This window comes from Aquarana catesbeiana, linkage group LG13 (genome assembly GCF_042186555.1).
Source record: "Aquarana catesbeiana isolate 2022-GZ linkage group LG13, ASM4218655v1, whole genome shotgun sequence".
Lineage (NCBI taxonomy): Eukaryota > Metazoa > Chordata > Amphibia > Anura > Ranidae > Aquarana > Aquarana catesbeiana.
Genome location: NC_133336.1, coordinates 86,123,357 through 86,142,306, shown reverse-complemented (window position 1 = coordinate 86,142,306; position 18,950 = coordinate 86,123,357). Strand labels below are relative to the sequence as shown.

The 18,950-nt window shown below is 42.0% G+C and overlaps 1 protein-coding gene across 5 annotated transcripts in view; it reads right to left on the bottom strand.

Annotated features, from left to right (window-relative positions):
- The window catches only part of SLC8A3 (solute carrier family 8 member A3), a 516,152-nt gene that overhangs the window by 117,610 nt on the left and 379,592 nt on the right, over window positions 1-18,950 (bottom strand). For 4 of the 5 annotated variants that reach the window (XM_073608556.1, XM_073608557.1, XM_073608555.1 and 1 more), the window contains one exon: window positions 17,187-17,290. The exons of the other annotated variant lie outside the window; for it this stretch is intronic. In XM_073608556.1, coding sequence (XP_073464657.1) covers window positions 17,187-17,205 — 19 coding nt within the window. In that variant the 5' untranslated portion in view covers window positions 17,206-17,290. The remainder of the gene's footprint in view (window positions 1-17,186; window positions 17,291-18,950) is intronic. 5 annotated transcript variants of the gene reach the window in all.

Below are 18,950 nucleotides of genomic sequence, written 5' to 3'. Positions count from 1 at the left end.
CCTCTTTACTACAGTGCTGTGGTGTTACTCTTGCACCCTTTTGGGTGCCTGTGAGCGTACTATGCGCTGTATGTTAGGTATATGCCATCTAGTGGCGTTTTGTCATATTACTAGCCTATACTGGGTTATCCATTCCTAGTTTTTGTACGTGATTGACTGACTGACTGGGAGCATGGAAGAGGCTTTCTGGTTCATCCCCTTTTGTGATGACATTGTGGCGTGACTCCGCTTCTGGTACAGAGGCTTGAGTACGTGTGACATGCATCACGAGGGTGTTCATGCCAGGAGCACCAAAGGGGGTTGGTGGAGCAGATGTCATGTGATCCGCCCGATTTCCGGAAGTGATGTTGACGCTCCTCCCGCAGTGTTTCCACTGCGAGGCTTGGAGAGTTGTGAGATTCTTTTCCATTGAGGCCGGAAATGGCGTGGTCACTCCTTTTTTGCGGTCTTTTGCTGCGAGGCTTGGAGCGTTGTGGGTCCGCCCCCCTTCCCCTATTATGTTCTGTTCCTATTTTATGCATGCGCTCGTTTGGATGCTCATGTTTGTAGATGGAGACTTAAGGCGCCATGAGGGGAGTTTTATATTCTATGTTTTTCTAAATGCATTGAAGGGAATCGATATAGAGGTTTGGGACGCACGCCGAACTGACTACTTCTGGTCCCGCCAGGTTTGGGGCGTTCCTTTCTCTCTTGTAACATTATAAATATTTCAGCAATGTGGGGGGGGCAAGAGGATGCCCCTGTTGAAGACTTTTGTAGTCGAAACGCGTTGGACTTGCTCATTTTTGCTACTTACATTGCTTTTATTCATTTTATTGCTTCCTGTGATCACTTTTACATTATAGATCTTGCCTATTTTTGTAAGATTCCTTTATGTCCCAATAAACCATGCCTGGTTGATCTACACCATTCGGAGCACCTTTTTCTTTATTTTACATTTTGATACTGGTGGACCATCTATTCACCATGCTTTCGTGGACGTGTCTTGGACTCATTTGGCTGCCGGTGGTCGGTTCCGTTCGGTCCTGCGTTTTGGGATTGCTTATCGATTATCGCATCCAACGCTACATCTTCAGAATGATTATAAGCTTGTTTGACCCACTACTGTACGGTAGGTGGGTCCATCACAGCTGGTAAGAGCACCCTACCTCTTCCATCCCATTGTTCTGAAGTGTCCACAGATTTACCAACTGGCCCACCTGGGAAAATTACACCAACCCTTCCATCCGGAAACGGAGTTTAGAACTTTTCCTATTTCCATACACTTATTATATGGACTATGTCCTACATCCTGTTGTGTTCCACTAGCATAATTTAGTGTTTATACTTGTTTTATATTTCACAATATTTCATTTTTGGATATTGATTATATATCACTATTGTTAACATAAAAAGGTTAATTACATCTGGGGACCAAATGTCTCTTTTTTTTTAAGTAGGACAACGAAAAACTCTTCTGATGCTCTGGAAAACCATTCATGGAATGGCATCCAGTATGCTCATGATAATGTCTAATAATAAACATCTGCAGAGTAATGATATTTCAAAGGATCAATATGGCAGCTTCAGAATTTTGCTAAAAGCCTCCATACAAGCCTGTTGTGTTTCTTAAAAGGTTGTAGAGCGCTTTGTTGAGACAGCAAAACAAGATTACTTCACAGAGATGGGGCAAAGGCCTTGATTCAGCAAGTATGGGTGATATGTGTCAATCTGCAAAAATAGATGTACCAAGTGCATTTTCAAAATTGTAGACACTGACATGTAGGTAATGACCTTCCATGAATTTACACTGCAAAGAGGGGTTAAAAAGCTTGTTTGGCTGTACTTCTCCTGTGGATCACAGGAGTGCAGTTCGTTCTGCACTCATGTGACCCGTTATCATTGGCTGACATCACGGAGCCAGTCCAGGCTCAGGTAAGATAGCAACCACGAAGTTGGGATCCGCCCACACTGGCACCCAGCTCAGCCTCATTGAGCTGGCCGTTCCCGCCCCTCCACATCCTAGCGCTCCAGTAAGGAGGGGCAGAGCAGAGAGCGGTGACTGACAATCACCAGCTCTCTGCTCAGGGAGCCCTGAGAACTGAGCAATCAGCTGTGTTTGATCGCTCGGTTCTCAGCCTTAGAGGCAGGAGACTGATGCTGCAACCACCTAGGTAAGTATGAATCTGCAAAAAAAAAGTAATTCCCATACATCTCTTTTTACCTGAACAAGGTAAGTTTAAAGCTTAATTGAACAGGCTGAGGCCGGGTTCACACTGGTATGACACGACTGCTGTACGACTGTCCTCCTACTTTCCCATGTGACATCGTTACTACTTCGATCCTACTTCTATCTGACTTGAATGAACAAGATAAGATTCTGCTCTGACTTTGACTTTAAAAACAATCCCAGTGTGACATAAATTCCTTTTACTGCTGCTGTAATCACCATGTAAGTCGGATGGTTAAGATGGTTAGGACAAGGATCCAACTTTGATTCAACTTCAATGATATTCAATGGGCTGAAGTAGGACCAGAGTGGGACCAAAGTAGTGCAGAAACCTATTTCAAAGTCAGACCTACTTGTATTGGACCAAGATGGCTCTCATAGGGAATCAATTTTTTACACGCCATCGACATGTGATACCAAAGTCGGAGCATATGTCGTACCAGTGTGAACCTGGCTTCAAGCTGATTCGCTACCATGCACAGCTGCACCAGATTCTGAGTGTTCTAGTTTTAGTAGGCAGGGAATGCTTTAAAGCAGGGATTTGCAATTAGCGGACCTCCAGCTGTTGCAGAACTAAGTCCCATGAGGCATAGCAAGACTCTCACAGCTACAAGCATGACTCCCAGAGGCAGAGGCATGATGAGACTTGTAGTTTTGCAACAGCGGGAGGTCCGCTAATTGCATATCCCTGCTTTAAAGGATAAGTTCACCTTTACAAGAAAAAATAATAAATGCACATTTTTTTGCATGTAAAAAAATATGCATTTATTTTTTTATTTGTAATGGACCTGTAAAGCATTGCACCCACAATCAGCAGGTTGTGGGTGTAATGCCACAATTCTGCAGACTGTCTGTGTATCTGTCTTGCCGTACCTCCGATACGGCTGGGCAGTTACACTGTGACAGAAAGACTTAATGAATTACCACGGCCCTCAACAGTGCCGTGGTAATTCATTGAGAACTACAAGCTGACAGCCGCCAAGTCTGACAGACCTTGTAGTTTTCCTATTCACAGAACACTGTGAAAGAGTTAAACCCAAGTGCGGGGCTCCAGCCATGTTTTTTGCAGATTGTGACAGCTAGCGGGGGGAGAAGATCCCCCGCTAGCTGTCAGAATGCAGCACGTTTGCATCAAAATGACCATGCGATTTCCCTGCGGGCCACGTTTTGAAAAAGCTGCATGCACCTTTTTCTGGAGGAAACGCAGACACGACAGCACATTCAGATGAACGGGCAGCCGTGCCTGAGCAAATGCAGCTGGCACATACACATAGGTGTGAACCAAGCTTAAGTTGTGCATGCTAGAATCTGGTTGTACAATAACCTTTAACTACTTCAGCCCGGGAAGGATTTACCCACTTCCTGACCAGGCCATTCTTTGCGATATGGCACTGCGTTACTTTAGCTGACAATTGCACAGTCGTGCGATGCTGTACCCAAACAAAATTGATGTCCTTTTTTTTCCCACAAATAGAGCTTTCTTTTGGTGGTATTAGATCACCTCTGCGGTTTTTATTTTTTGCGCTATTACCAAAAAAGACTGACAATTTTGAAAACACAACTATTTTTTTTACTTTCTACTATAATACATATCCAAAAAAATATTTTAAAAAACAAATGTATTCATCAGTTTAGGTCAATATGTATTCTGCTACATATTTTTGGTAAAAAAATAGCAATAAGCATATATTGATTGGTTTGCACAAAATTTATAGCGTCTACAAACTGGGGGAAAGATTTAGACTTTTTATTTATTTTTTTACTGTTTTTACTAGTAATGGCGGCGATCTGAGATTTATAGCGGGACTGCGACATTGCGGCAGACAAATCTGACCCTAAGTGACAATTTTTGGTGACCAGTGACGCCAATACAGTGATCAGTGCTATAAAAATGCACTGATCACTGTATAAATGGCACTGGCAGGGAAGGGGTTAAAACTAGTGGTGATCAAACGGTTAAGTGTTCCCTAGGGAGGTGCTTTCTAACTGTCAGGGGGACAGACTGACTGGGATGAGAGAGAGAGATCACTGTTCCTGATCACTAGGAACTACTGATCGCTTCCTCCTCCCCTGTTAGAACAGGGATCTGCCTTGTTTACATTGACTGATCCCCATTCTGCCTCTCTTCACTGCGATCGCGGGTTAGCCATCAGACATCAAATCCGCCGGACCCGCGGACGAGCTTCTGCGGTGCGTGCAAAAGCTAGTACACAAACCGACGTACCAGTACGGTGATTCGCGCAGCTAAGCCACCTTGTCGTAGTATAATTGTCATAGTATGTCTGCTCATACCTCGTACAGGCAGGCAGATACACACTGACAGGAAGAGAGAATGAACTGCCTAGAGTGCTCAACAGCACCATGGTAGTTCATTGAAGCTACAAGCTGAGAGCTGCATAGACTGTCAGTACTTGTAGTTTGTCATTCACATAACTCTGTCATTGAATGACACAGCCAGGTAGGTCTTTTTTAAAATAGTGACAGCAAGTGGGGGGGAGAAGATCCCCCACTTGCTGTCACTACAGGCAGCAGAGCAGGAGGCGGCTGCAAGAGTGAGAACATGTAACATGAGAACATGTAACATGGTCCACACCACAAACGGGTGGAGCATGTACCATGTTACAAAAGGTTTCCTTTAAGCTGGGTATTCATGTTCAATGTTTTTCATTCAACCAGTGGTTTCAATTTTAAAAATTGACAGATCCCTGCACCAAAACAACGATGTGTAATGCAGGGATCTCTCCCTTTGTGCTGTTGTATTTTCACAGGGGGACTACCCCACCAGAATACCCTGATCAATGCTTGTAGCTATTGGCTACAAGCACTGATTGATTGCTAGTTTTCCAGCAAGAAGCCAATTGTTAGACCAGCTTCTGTTAAACAGTCAGCGATACACAACGGGCTTTAGACCAAGGGCTTGCCTGACTGGATACAGATTGCTTGAACTGTTCAGCTAAGCTTTCGCATTACACAGTTTTGATAAACCTAAGAAAGACTGTATAGAAATTATACAATCAGATTTGAATGTGTATGGTAAGTTAAGATATGCAGTCTGTGAAACCAGAACAAATAGGCTAGGTTCACATCTATGCAGATTGCAGTTAATGCATTTTTCCGGTACGTTTTGTGTCTTTATTTTGGGCTAATAATAAAGTATGACAGTTCTGTTTGTGAAGTGAAACTTTGATGCAACTTTACACTCTCAGGCACTCAAGTAGCATCAAAGTCATGCAGGAACCAAAGTTGCAGGTTAGGGCTAGGATTAGGGGTTAAGGGTTAGGGTTAAATCTTAGGGTTAGAGTTAGCGGTAATTGTTAGGGTTAGTGTTCTAACACTAACTCTAACCCTAGCCCTTAACCATAACCATAAAAAATAACCCTAGCTCTTAACCCTAAAGACTCGTACACGCGGTCTGATTGTTGGACGACCGAGCGTGTGATTTTTGTCAAAAGGGCGTGTGCCAGGATCTTGTCTTGCATACTAACTATCCGCAAATTGTCGTTTGACAAACACGAACGTAGTGACGTACTACAAGAGTATAAAGAGGAAGTTCATTTCTCAAGCGCCACCCTTTGGGCCCCTTCTGCTAATTTCATGTTAGTAGAAGTTTGGTGAGCGTTGATTCGCGATTTTCAGATCGTACAAAACAAATGCCTTTTAAAATACATTTGGCATACAGTTTGGACTACATGCAAAGCAGCTTCATTATTATCCCATTAAAGAAGATGAGAATTTTGACATTTCATCAATTGTCGCATCACGAATGGTAATTCTAGATTACGAACGGTAGTTTACAAGACCGAAAGCTTCCCAGTCGTTCCTTGATTCTGAGCATGCGTATTTGTACTTTTGACTTTTGTGTGACGGATTTGTGTACGGACCATCCGAAAATCAGACGTGGAGGCGCCGTTCACCAAAAATTTACTAGCCTGTCATCCAACATTTGTTGTCTGAAAACTGGAAAACAGTTGTCGAAAGAAGCGTACTAACGGTAAGAATTTAGGACAACAGCCTGTCAAACGACTATCCCCTTCTGATTTTCGTACCGTGTGTTCAAGGCTTAAGGCTGAGTTCACACATATGTGAATTGGATGATGGATTCCCTGCATTCAATTCGCATGACAGAAGAGTATTACCTGCTCTCAATAAAGCCAGTTCTAACAGCTCTGGGGCGGCCAAGGTCCACGTTTAAAAAGGGTCCTGTGTGTCTTTGGTTCTAATTCAGGTGCATATTCAGGCAAAAATCAGTGAACAGGGAGGTACTGGACCCCATGCTGTGAACCATGGCCGCAGAATATGTGAAACCAGCCTTACCCTTAATCCCAACCACAATATTTAACCCTAGCCTTTAACCCTAACCATAACATTTAACCCTAACATTTGACTTTGGACACATAAAGGTTCTTGCATTACTTTGATGCAGCTTTGATGTGACTTTGAAGCTATTTGAGTGCCAGAGAGTTTAAAGTCGCATCAAAGTCACACTCCATTAACAGAACTCATGTTAATGAAAAAAAAATGCATCAAAATCGCAATACTTACGTTTTCAATGCGGGTAAATTGAAGTCTATTACATGCAAAATACAATTTGCTGCAGAGAAAGAAGTTCCTGACCCTTTCCAAAAAAACACACCGGCTCAAAACACACAGATGTGAACTAGATCCATAGGAACCACCACTGAAGAGAGAGACATTCCAGGTGAGCACATTAGCCATCCATCCACAGCATAACCAGGGTTTAGGTGAAGGTGCTAGCACAGCTTGTCTGCACATACACAATTAAAAGAAATCAGGAATTTGCGGCAATGCTTCACCTTTATTGATCCTGCATGTAAAAGACATCACAGACGGTTCGGGGTACAGTAAAAGTTGGTGTCAACTTGTGTCTGTGATGTCTTTTAAATGAAGGATTAATAAAGGTAACGTTATGTAGCATATTCCGGATTTTGTTTGATTGTAGATCTATAGGAAACCATGTTGAATAGACTGTAGTACATTTCTGCAAAATGTAAAACGCACTTAAAAAAACACATAGGTGTGAACCAAGGGTAACTCCAAACCCGAAGCATGTCCATATATTAGTTCCTGATCATTCCTTACAATCTCCCATTTGGAACGCTTGGGAAGGCATGGGTGAGAAGATAACCAGTCTGCTGTGAGCTCCCATGTGCTACTTAGCTTCAGTCAGACCAATTTACTGAATGCCCAATAGTAAGCAAATATTCTTGGTGCCACTGAACTACACAAGTTTTGTGTTTAGTAATGCCAGTGATGCTTTTTAGGCCAAATCAAACCATATGAGAAATTTTCTACTGCCTTATAATTGTGTCATTTACAAAATGTAAAAACTATAGTTGCAGGATAATGTGCAGCATCCCAGGGTATGATGGAACAAATGTTTCCACACCATCTTTAAGACCCCTGCAAAGCGCCCTGAAACAGCGGCTCCATTCACTCCAGTGTGAAAGCCAGAGGGTTTTCACACTGGAGCGGTGCACTGGCAGGGTGTCAGAAAAAGTCCTGCCAGCAGCTTCTTTGGAGCTCATTAGGAGCGGTGAACTCACTGCTCCTAAAGGGCTCCTGCCCATTGAAAACAATGGGGCAGCGCTGCTATACCGCCAGGAAAGCACCACTGAGGTGGCGTTTTGCGGGCGGATTTAACCCCTTTTCGGCCGCTAGCGGGGGTTAAAACTGCCCAGCTAGCGGCCAAATATCGGCGCTAAAACGACGGAAAAGCGGCGCTAAAAATAGCGCCGCCTTACCGCTGACGCCCGGGGCGGCTCAGTGCGAAAGGGGTCTTAAGCTAAGAGAATGTAGTTAAATTATACCTTTTATTGACTGCCCACATAGATAGTGCATAGATAGCTCAGATATTTTGTTTACTCATGGCGCCAGCAGTAAATACTATACTTTGCCCATCTCTGTTTTATACAAAATAACCACTAGAGGGCACTGGTTAGTTCCTCTACTGCTTATAATAATGAACTGACTCAAATGAAGACAATAAAAAAGCTGGCATTATATACAGCATATAAATCAGATGGCAGATGCTTTGCAAGAAGAAAATAAGAGCACAAAATATCACAACGTGCTGGGGCTTCCTTTTTGTATGAGGATATTTTCAGCCTTGAAGCTCTGGGGATTTCAGAGAGCACAAAAAGATGCATTCTTCTGCAGTGATGACAGCATGCTGTTCTGAATAGCAGTCAGCATGGGAGGATCTTTCTGGAGAGGTATTCCCTGCAGTGCATGCATTGCCATAGTACAGCTCTGCATTCTCACTGGCTATTCTATGATTGTTTGCCTTCACATAAGCACAGTTGTTAGATAACGACTTCACTGTAACCGAGGATTCCCCGACATTTCCCATTTTGTAAAAAATCTCCAGCTACTCTAGATGGTCACAGCAGCTATAATACATGTACCTTTTAATATTTAATCTAAAGAGTGACATCAGGCAAGTAGAGGTGGCAAAAAAAAATATAAGCCAGTGGTATTCAGTGAACATTCCACTTAATAGATTATAACCTTGTTATAAAAAATTAAAACCCAAGCTCATCATCCCAGCTATGCTAGGCATTCTCAGGTGCTTAAACTTATATTTTTTGCCACTCCAATCCCTGCTGCTGCCCTTATAATGTTGGTGGCTATTATCAACAGTACACAGTATCGTTATTACCCGCACATTCTATGGTATGCCCTCTGTTACCCATGTACCAGCCATGGGGCTTGTTAATTTACCACTCTTGCCCCAAACCAGAGCCCAGGTGGTGTATCACATCCTCCCTCATTAGTAAACCACTTGCCTACTGGGCACTCTCACCCCCTTCCTGCCCAGGCCAATTTTCAGCTTTTAGTGCTGTCGCACTTTCAATGACAATTACGCAGTTATGCAGCACTGTACCTAATTTAAATTTTTATCATTTTTTGAGACATATAGAGCTTTCTTTTGGTGGTATTTAATCACCACTGGGTTTTTTATTTTTAAACAAATGAAAAAAGACAGACAATTTTGAAAAAAAAAAAAACTTTCTTTGTTTCGGTTAAAAATTTTTGCAAATAAGTAATTTTTCTTCTTCACTGATGTGCGCTTATAGGCTGCACTGATGGGCACTGATGAGGCTGCAATGATGGGCACTGATGAGGTGGCATTGATGGGCACTAATCTGCACTCATGGACACTGATTTAGCACTGATGGGCTGCACCGATAATGGGAGGAGGCACGCACGAGCAGTGTGACCGAGAGGGCATCATATGACATCCACCCGGAAGGAGGAGAGTCCCACCCGACATCAATCTGCTATAGACCAGGCGGGAACTGGTTAAAGTACTGGGATTTGACCAACAAGGAAAGGTTGAAGCAGGAGCATTTTCTAGAAGCAGTTGGCCTATGTGCAAGATTATAGATTGGGCCCCATTGGTTGAGAAAAAAGTGGTTGCGATTCTTACTGCACTGAATATTGGACATGGCTTAAAGGAGTGTGGTTAAATGGCGTATGAGAAGACTTATACTGTATAGTATAGAATCAGGCAATGTACATAGAACATAGGCATAAAACAGAGAATGTACAGCAAAGTCTACTGACTGCTGTGCTATGGTTTAGGCAAAATAGGGCCTGGGGTACACTAAAGGGATTGTGGAATTAAAATAAGTCCCATTTTTGGTGTCAGTCTCACCCCCAGCAATAAACCTCAGTGAATGTGTTCGCTCCAGCAATGAAAAAACTTCAGCAAGTATCAGGGTCAGCAACAGGGATGAGCTTCGAGTTCAAGTCGAACTCATGTTTGACTCGAACATCGGCTGTTCGCCAGTTCGCCCAACAGTGAACAATTTGGGGTGTTCGTGGCAAATTCGAAAGCCGCGGAACACCCTTTAAAAGTCTATGCGAGACCTGAAGGGTCTGGTATGGATTTTGAGGGGGACCCCCACGCCATTTTTTTTTTAAATTTTGACGCAGGGTTCCCCTTAATATCCATACCAGACCTGAAGGGCCTGGTATGGAATTAAGGGGGACCCCCACGCCATTTTTAAAAAAAATTTGGGTTCGGGGTTCCCCTGTGGCGAAATCCCATGCCATTTTTATCAATTAACTTTTATGTGTATTGTCGGACTGACAATTCATTAATAGCCACGAGTGGTTTTAAATGACTTTTTTCCTTTGAAATGTAATTTTGCTGTCAGACTGTTCTAAACATGGGAAACATGCGCCCCTTTACAGGCATACTATAGACCCCCCCCCCCCCTCCCCAGGTACAAATTAAAGGAATATTACACTTTTATTGTTTCACTTTAAGCATTATTAAAATCACTGCTCTCGAAAAAATGGCCGTTTCTAAAACTTTTTCTTGCATTGATCCATGTCCCCTGGGGCAGGACCCAGGTCCCCAAACACTTTTTATGACAATAACTTGCATATAAGCCTTTAAAATTAGCACTTTTGATTATTCATGTTTGAGTCCCATAGAGTTTAACGGTGTTAGCGTGTTCGAACGAATTTCTTGCCTGTTCGCATGTTCTGGTGCGAACCGAACAGGGGGGTGTTCGGCTCATCCCTAGTCAGCAATGATAACCCCCAGAATGTTTCAGGGCCAACAATGATAACCCCCAGAATGAGGGGGTTATCAGGACCAGCAATGATAACCTTCAGCAATAACCCACATCAAATGTTAGGGGCAGTAATAACGCCCAGCACAACAAGAAGCACCCTTAACACAATAATAGAGTGTGAAGAAAGTGCGTGTGAGGGGAGAAAGCAGAGGAGGGGGGAGAAAGAAATGGAACAGGGGGCTTACACAAAAAACAAATCATTAGAGCTAGGTGAAACTAATGGGTATTATTGGAAGCTGCCAAGAGATGTGTCCTACAATGAAAAATGAATGGCAATACTGACATGTACTATACATGTTTATGTATTGCGACAGCCTCTGCCAGTCCATGAAAGAGTCGTGGATGCTGCTTACCTGCCGCCTAGGTTGTGGGATTTCATAAGATAAACTGGTTGCACTGGTAGGCCTCAATTACCTCTATGCGAGTTCTCTGATTGAAGCTGATCTTCCACAGTATACTAATTATTTTAGGTTAACTGGTCATGCCTTGACGAGATGTACCAAACAACATTCTTTTGGTGAAACCAATCTTCCTTTAAATGCCTTTTCATTTTTAGAGCATTCACAATTTAGTGATAGATTACTCCAGGTATGTAGTGATTTGTAAATATGGTCCAGCAACACAGGGTGGTGGGTGGGTCATGATGTTTTCAAAGTACAGGCTAACAAGTAGATTTTCCAATTTAATACATTTAAAGGGGAGGGTGCGTTACTTTATTACTATCTAGCTTACAGTAAGTAATCTCTCTGGACATTGTGGGACTTCATATGTTTGGCCCAGGTATGAACTGCAGTTCTGCAATGCCAGTTTTGTGTTTACAGGAATGGAAGGTAATGGGAAAGTCCACAGAGGTAAGGAATTGTTATATTCTGTAGGCATACGCCTTCTAGGATCATATTTATCTTGCTTTCCGTATCATGACATCTATGACATATATGCCAAACTGAAAGTGGTTGCAACTTGCTATGGGGGGCACTCAGCTGGGGGAGGGGCCAGGAGCGCTGGCAGAAGACCAGAGAAGAGGAGGATCGGGTTGCTCTGTGCAAAACCATTGCAGGTAAGTATAACACGTTTGTTATTTTAATAGAAAAAAAATTTGACCTTTACAAATGCTTTAAATAATGTGAAATTCCACCCTGACAAAGTTGCGAGTACTTGCACAGTTTGAGCATCTGTCAAGACGTTATTAAAGAGCTTTTTCACTTTTAAAACTAGAAGGTCCACCATTGCTGACTGTTGATTTATTGATAATTTAGCTGATTTAAAGAGCCCCTAAGCTCCTTTTACACTTATGCCCTGTACACATGGTCGGACATTGATTGGACATTCCGACAACAAAATCCACTGATTTTTTCCGACAGATGTTGGCTCAAACTTGCCTTGCATACACACGGTCACACAAAGTTGTCGGAAAATCCGATCGTTCTAAACGCGGTGAAGTAAAACACGTATGTCGGGACTATAAACGGGGCAGTAGCCAATAACTTTCGTCTCTTAATTTATTCTGAGCATGCGTGGCACTTTGTGCGTCAGATTTGTGTACACACGATCGGAATTTCCGACAACGGATTTTGTTGTCGGAAAATTTTATAGCAAGCTCTCAAACTTTGTGTGTCGGAAATTCCTATGGAAAATGTGTGATGGAGCCCACACACGGTCGGAATTTCCGACAACAAGGTCCTATCATGTGTACAGGGCATAAGAGTTGTTTAGGTCTGCAAGAGTGATGCATCCTAACTTTAACAACCCAATTGCTTTCAGCTTTTCAAGTCTCATTGCATCACATTAAAAAAAGCAGGGCAGTAATCTTACATGTGCTATACTGGCTCGTTTTAAAACCACTGAATAACCAGGGAGTATGAGCCCTGGTACTTGGCGATGCAGGAGGCATATGTATAGGTTTTCGAATTTCTAGCTAAAAGTGAAAAAATTTCAACAATGTACTAAATCTTAAAACTAATTTACAGTGAAGGTGCAGTTCCATGTTAAAAACATATATAATAGTATATGCAAATTCCATTTATTTTTCCCCTGAAGAAATGTTTTCCTGGATTCTGGATACTGTGTTCAGAAGACCTTAGCTGGCAAGTGTAAAATCAAATTAATGGGCATGTTGCAATCTAGCCACGCATAAACTTGTTTATAATACATCATGCCAGCAGCGCTTCAGTGATTTAGACAGACCTGTACAGCATTTCTTGGAAAACTTGCAATAATTAATTCATTTAATGGACCCTGGAAAAAAAAATTCTCTATTGATAATTCCTTGGAACTGAAAACTGCTGAGCAATTTGACAATATTATATATGTGATTAGGCCAGAACCTTAATAAATGGAAAAATCTATACAATTCTAAACGTTGTGGTTCGGTCTAGTAATGTACAGGTTATAAGTAGATGTTTTGGAGTGGTTTGCTAATTTATTGGAGAAAATCTGTAAAAACTATGGAAACCATGCCACCAGGAAAGCCAAAAATGCTCATAATACAAACAACAAGGCTACTTTCACACTGGGGCGGGCGGGCGTCGGCGCTAAAGCGCCGCTACTTTTATTTTTAGCGTCACTTTACCATCGTTTTAGAGGCGCTATTCAGCCACTAGCGGGGTGCATTTAACCCCCGCTAGCAGCCAGAAAAGGGTTAAAACTGCTTGCAAAGCGCCGCTGCAACGACGTTGCCCCATTGGTGTATACACCGCTCCTACAGTGCTGCAAAGATGCTGCTTGCAGGACTTTTTGTACCGTCCTGCAAGCGCATTGCTCCAGTGTGAAAGCACTCGGGCTTTCACACTGGAGAGACAGAAGAGGCTCTCTACAGTCGCTATGCAGGCGTTATTTTTAGCGCTGTCGCACCTGTAAAGCGCCTCAGTGTGATAGTAGCCTAATGGAAAACAGAAAACAGCTTGGGCTATGAACAAATTAGCTTGTCAGTAACTCCATATACAAATAATAATTTCAAATCCTGAAGCCTTGTTTGGCCCAATCCCTCTCTATTGGTCAGTGAGTCTCAGAACATGTTCACCTAATCTGGCTGTTATTGATCAGATAAGGGATCGTAGGCTACACCTAATCATGGTTTTCTCCTGTGAGAGACCAGTTTCAGGGATGACGCTAGAGTGTTTTGATTTCTAAATAGGAACAAGCATGTGCATTCACCTGATGTAAATCAGCATGCTTGTGCAACAGTTGTTCATCGGGCAAGATCATTAGTCTATCAAAAACCTATCAACCGCTTTACTGCTTTACCAGCTGCAATGTGTCTCAGCTGAAATAATTAATCACATACAAGAAAATGGCATGACAGATTAATCTGGTAATATATGCTCGGAAATACTCTGACCATTGCTGATCACAACGGAGATATAATTTAGTTAACCAAACCACCTATGTCAATAAAGGGGTATTTCCTTTAATTTACTTCCAGGATGCAGATTGTGCCTATTATTCTCACTAACACCAACTACAGGTCACAAGTTATCCTACTGACACCAACTATGAGGCACTATTGCTCCGTCTGAGATAATCCATGGGGCAGCATTGCTCCCACTGACATGAACCATGGGGCACTCTTCTATACACAGATACAAACCATTAAGGCACTACTCCTCTCACTGACACCAGACATGGAGGGTCACTGTTCTTGCTCCCACTCCCCAACTATGCCAGGGCTTTTTTCCTTAGATTGACCAGCAATGCATGAACATTTTTAACACCCACTGACCACCAACCACAATCACTGCAATGTTTTTTAAACTCCCACTGACCTTGGGACACCTTTTACTCCCACTAACCTTAGACCCTGATGCATTTTACACCAGCTGACACACTTTGTTGTCCCCACAACAGTCTGAAGGACAAAGAAGTAACCCTTTGTCTAAAAGGTTTCAGGACCCCTGCCATAACAAATCACCTATTGAGTATAACAGCCAGTTATCAGCAGCCTTAGACTATACAGTAAATATCCTTTGTATGTTTGTTTTTTACCAATAATTTCTAGATAGAACAGCATTATGTAAGGCAAACTTGATTTACATACAGAATAAAATTATTTGTGACTAGGAAATTGACATTATGGAGAGTGGTGCTGTGTCTGCACTCTCTACGTACTTCTGTATTTTGTCAGAGAATAGCTGGAGATATTTATTATTCAACATAAACCTGCTCATAACGTGACTGAAAAAAAGCTGTACTCTTGTACCTTAAGGCTGGGTTCACACCTATGCGAATTGGATGTGGATTTCCGAGCCTAATGCTGTCTGTAGAAAAATACACTGATCAGCCAAAACTATATGACCACTGACAGGTAAAGTGAATAATATTGCTTATCTCATTACAATGGCAACTGAAAGTGGGTGGGATATATTAGGCTTCAAGTGAACATGTTGTCCCTAAAGTTGTTACGTTGAAAGCAGAAAATTGGGCAAGTGTAAGGATGTGAGCACTTTGACAAGGGCCAATGCCTAGACAACTGGGTCAGAGCAACGCTAAAACTGCAAATCTTGTGGAATAATCAAGGTTCGCAATGGTCAGGATCTACCAAAAGTGGTGCAAGGAAGAAAAACCAGTGACAGGGTCATGGGCAGCCAAGGCACGTTGATGCATGTGGGGAGAAAAGACTGGCCTGTGTAGTCAGACTCAATAGAAGAGCTACTGTAGCTCAAATTGCTGAACAAATTAATGCTGGTTCCGATAGAAAGGTGTCAAAACACACAGTGCATCACAGATTGTTGTGTATGGGGCTGCATAGCCGCAGACTTGTCAGAGTGCTCATACAGACCCGTGCCCTTTTTTAATAAAAATGCCTACAATGTGCACAGCATTAGAAATGGACCGAGGAGCAATAGAAGAAGGTGCCCTGGTCTGATGAATGATGTTTTTTTTTTTTTTGGATCATGTGCATGGCTGGCTGTGTGTGCATCCCTTACTTGGGGAAGTAATGGTACTAGTATACACTATGGGAAGAAGGCATGCTGGTGGAGGCAGTGTGATGCTTTGGGCAATGTTCTGCTAGGAAACCTTGGGCCCGGCCATTCATGTAGATGTTAATTTGACACATACCACCTACGTAAACATTGTTGCTGACCAATTACACCCCTTCATGGAAACTTTATTCCCCAATGGCAGTGGCCTTTTTCAGCAGGATAATGTGCCCTGCCATACTGCAAAAATGGTTCAAGGATGGTTTGAGGAACGCAACAAGTTTGAGGAGTTAACTTGGCGTCTCCAGATCTCAATCCAATTAAGCACCTGTGGGATGTGCTAAAAAAACAAGTCTGATCTATGGAGATTTCAATTCACAACTTAGGGGAATTGAAGGATCTGCTACTGACAGCTTGGTACCAGATACCACAGCATAACTTCAGAGTACTAGTGGCTTCCATGCTTTGATGGGTCAGGGCTGTCCTGGTGGCGAAAGGGGGGCTCGTTGATCATAAAGTTATGGCTGATCAGTGTAGGTCTGAATGTGTTTATATTGCGGTTAGCACCATGGCTGTATCTAAATATTATGCAGTAACCTTTCAATCCCTATGACAAGTCATAGCACATGATTTAAACTGGAACATATTAAAGTTGTTATCTTAAAAAAGTGGACATTTATGCCAGTTAAATATGACTGTTGCTGTTATCAAACAAAGACTTATTCACTGAAACTACCTAATTTGTACCAAGGGAAATATTCTGATGGATGGGCACACCCTTTTAAACAGTGAGGTTGATTTAAGGAGTTGAGAATCTTTACTTAATAATTGTACCTGTAATCACTTTGAATACGCAATCATGTGCAGTTAAACATAAACAGAATTTTGCTTTTCGCAAGATTGGATAATTGTATTGACTCTTCACTCAATTTATTAAGTGAACATTCCATACTTTTTTAATAAATCAGCCTCATTGTTTAAGCTTTACAAATACAACAGTATCCAAGAGGACATAAATAAACATTATTTTACCAAAGTCACAAAATGTCAGACACAAATGATCCATAACAGAAGCTAATGGCCATTGGGATAAAATGTAAACTGGGCACAAAGCATGTAAAGCAACTACATAATGTATATAAGCCATGCACCATATCTTCTCGTTTATGTAATTTATTGTGCAGTAAATGGATACAGCCAAGATGAATAGAAAGGGATCTGCATAAATTATTTGGATTAAAAAAATGAATGCAAAAGAAAGTGAGAAGGTACGAAATGAGCTAAGGTGTAGATGACCGAAAAATGGTGAGAGCGGGAATACACAGGAAGGGAGACAGGATAAAAAAAAAAGTTGTTGAACAAAAAAAAAAAAAAAAGAACAAAAACGGGGGAAAAATGTTATTGGTTTAATTTGTTTTTAGCCAGGAAAGTTGATAGTTTATTAGCTCACACCTGATATTCCGCGTTTCATCCATTTTGGTTCACCAAGAGCAATGTAGAAACTTTCTTGCCTTTCGTACTCCTCCTCATCTATTATTTTTACCCTTATCGTTTTCCTGTGGGAACATAAGAGGTACAGTGGTGTACAGAGTTACAGTGACATATCACAAACATTACATTATGCGGGCATATCCTGAAACATGAGCAAAAAAACGTATTTCTTTCAGAATGAAGCTAGACGGTAAAGGAGAACGATTGGCTGTTTTGGATTTATCAGGCTCAGTCAAGGTTGGTTTGTCATATAGTGAAGAGTTTGTCTTATGCCGTGTACACACGAGCGGAATTTCCGACAGAAAGAGTCCGATGGGAGCTTTTCATCGTATATTCCGACCGTGTGTATGCCCCATCGAACTTTCTGTTGAAAATTCAGACGGACTTAGATAGAGAACATGTTCTATATTTTTCCGATGGAACAAATTACTATCGGAAAAAACGCTCGTCTGTATGCTGTTCCGACGCACCAAAAACGACGCATGCTCTGAAGCAAGTACGAGACGGAAGCTATTGGCTACTGGCTATTGAACTTCTGTTTTCTAGTCCCGTCGTACGTGTTGTACGTCACCGCGTTCTGGACGGTCAGAATTTGGTATGACCGTGTGTATGCAAGACGGTTTGAGCGGAATTCTGTCGTAAAAAAACCTTCAGAGTTTATTCCGACGGCAAAACCAGTCGTGTGTAAAGGGCATGAGGAGATACTTTATTGAGCGGAGAAGAGACAAGGTAATCGCCTTACTATTTGCCACTTCAAGACTGGACACAAGAGAGTCAATTCAGGGATGCAGAATAAATAAAAAGAGCTACAATAAGGAGACAGATGTACCAGGAATTGAAGGGCAGCATTTGAAATGCAGTCTCGAAATAATAAACTCTTTTGACCAGTACATTCACAGCAGTATCTTATATGCAGAACATTGGTATTATCACATGACCTTTACATTGAAGTCAGTACAGTTTGGAAGGTACCATTTGACCCCCAGCCAGAGGAGGAATCCACAGTAGACTCCCCTAATAACAAGAACAATGGGCTTTATGATCAAATGTGTCTTTTGTCATATATTGTTATTTAAACTGTTCTTTTACAGCTATTACAGTACAGAATACCTTGTTGACTTTAAAGCACAATACCATTTGGAGGAAAAAAAAACAGATGAATCTTTAAAATAAATTGATAGGAAAGAAATGAAAGCATGGTCCATGTTGTCTGCATGTTTTAGGGTGCATAGTCAGCAATGGCAGCTCCCATAATTGCCAACAGCTTTGCTTTTATCTTGTTTTCGCCAGCTGCCTTTTGATGTCCTTCATGCCATGACATCAAAAGCTAGTAACTGCAGAGGCCAGTTGAATAAGGCCAAAAAATGGTGGCAGAACTCCTGCTTTTAGAACATTGCAGCAGTCTACCAAAGCTTTAAAGTAGCAATGATAACTTCATCTGACAGATGCATCAGAACCAGCACCAGAGGTTCCTGGACACTGTAGTTCTCACAGTGGTATCAGTGTCACATGATACCTCCTGAACACAACTATAGCCAAATAATCTTACAGAGACTCCAAAGGCATCAAGGGAGACCAGATAAACTGAGAAATGAAATGTGGCCTTGTATCCTGAAAAAAATGATGTTTTTAAAATACATTTAGCATAAGAACCTCAAACATCCTGCATACCCTATTACAGCACTCAGACAGACAGTGATGGCCATGGCCAGCAGTTCACCCAAT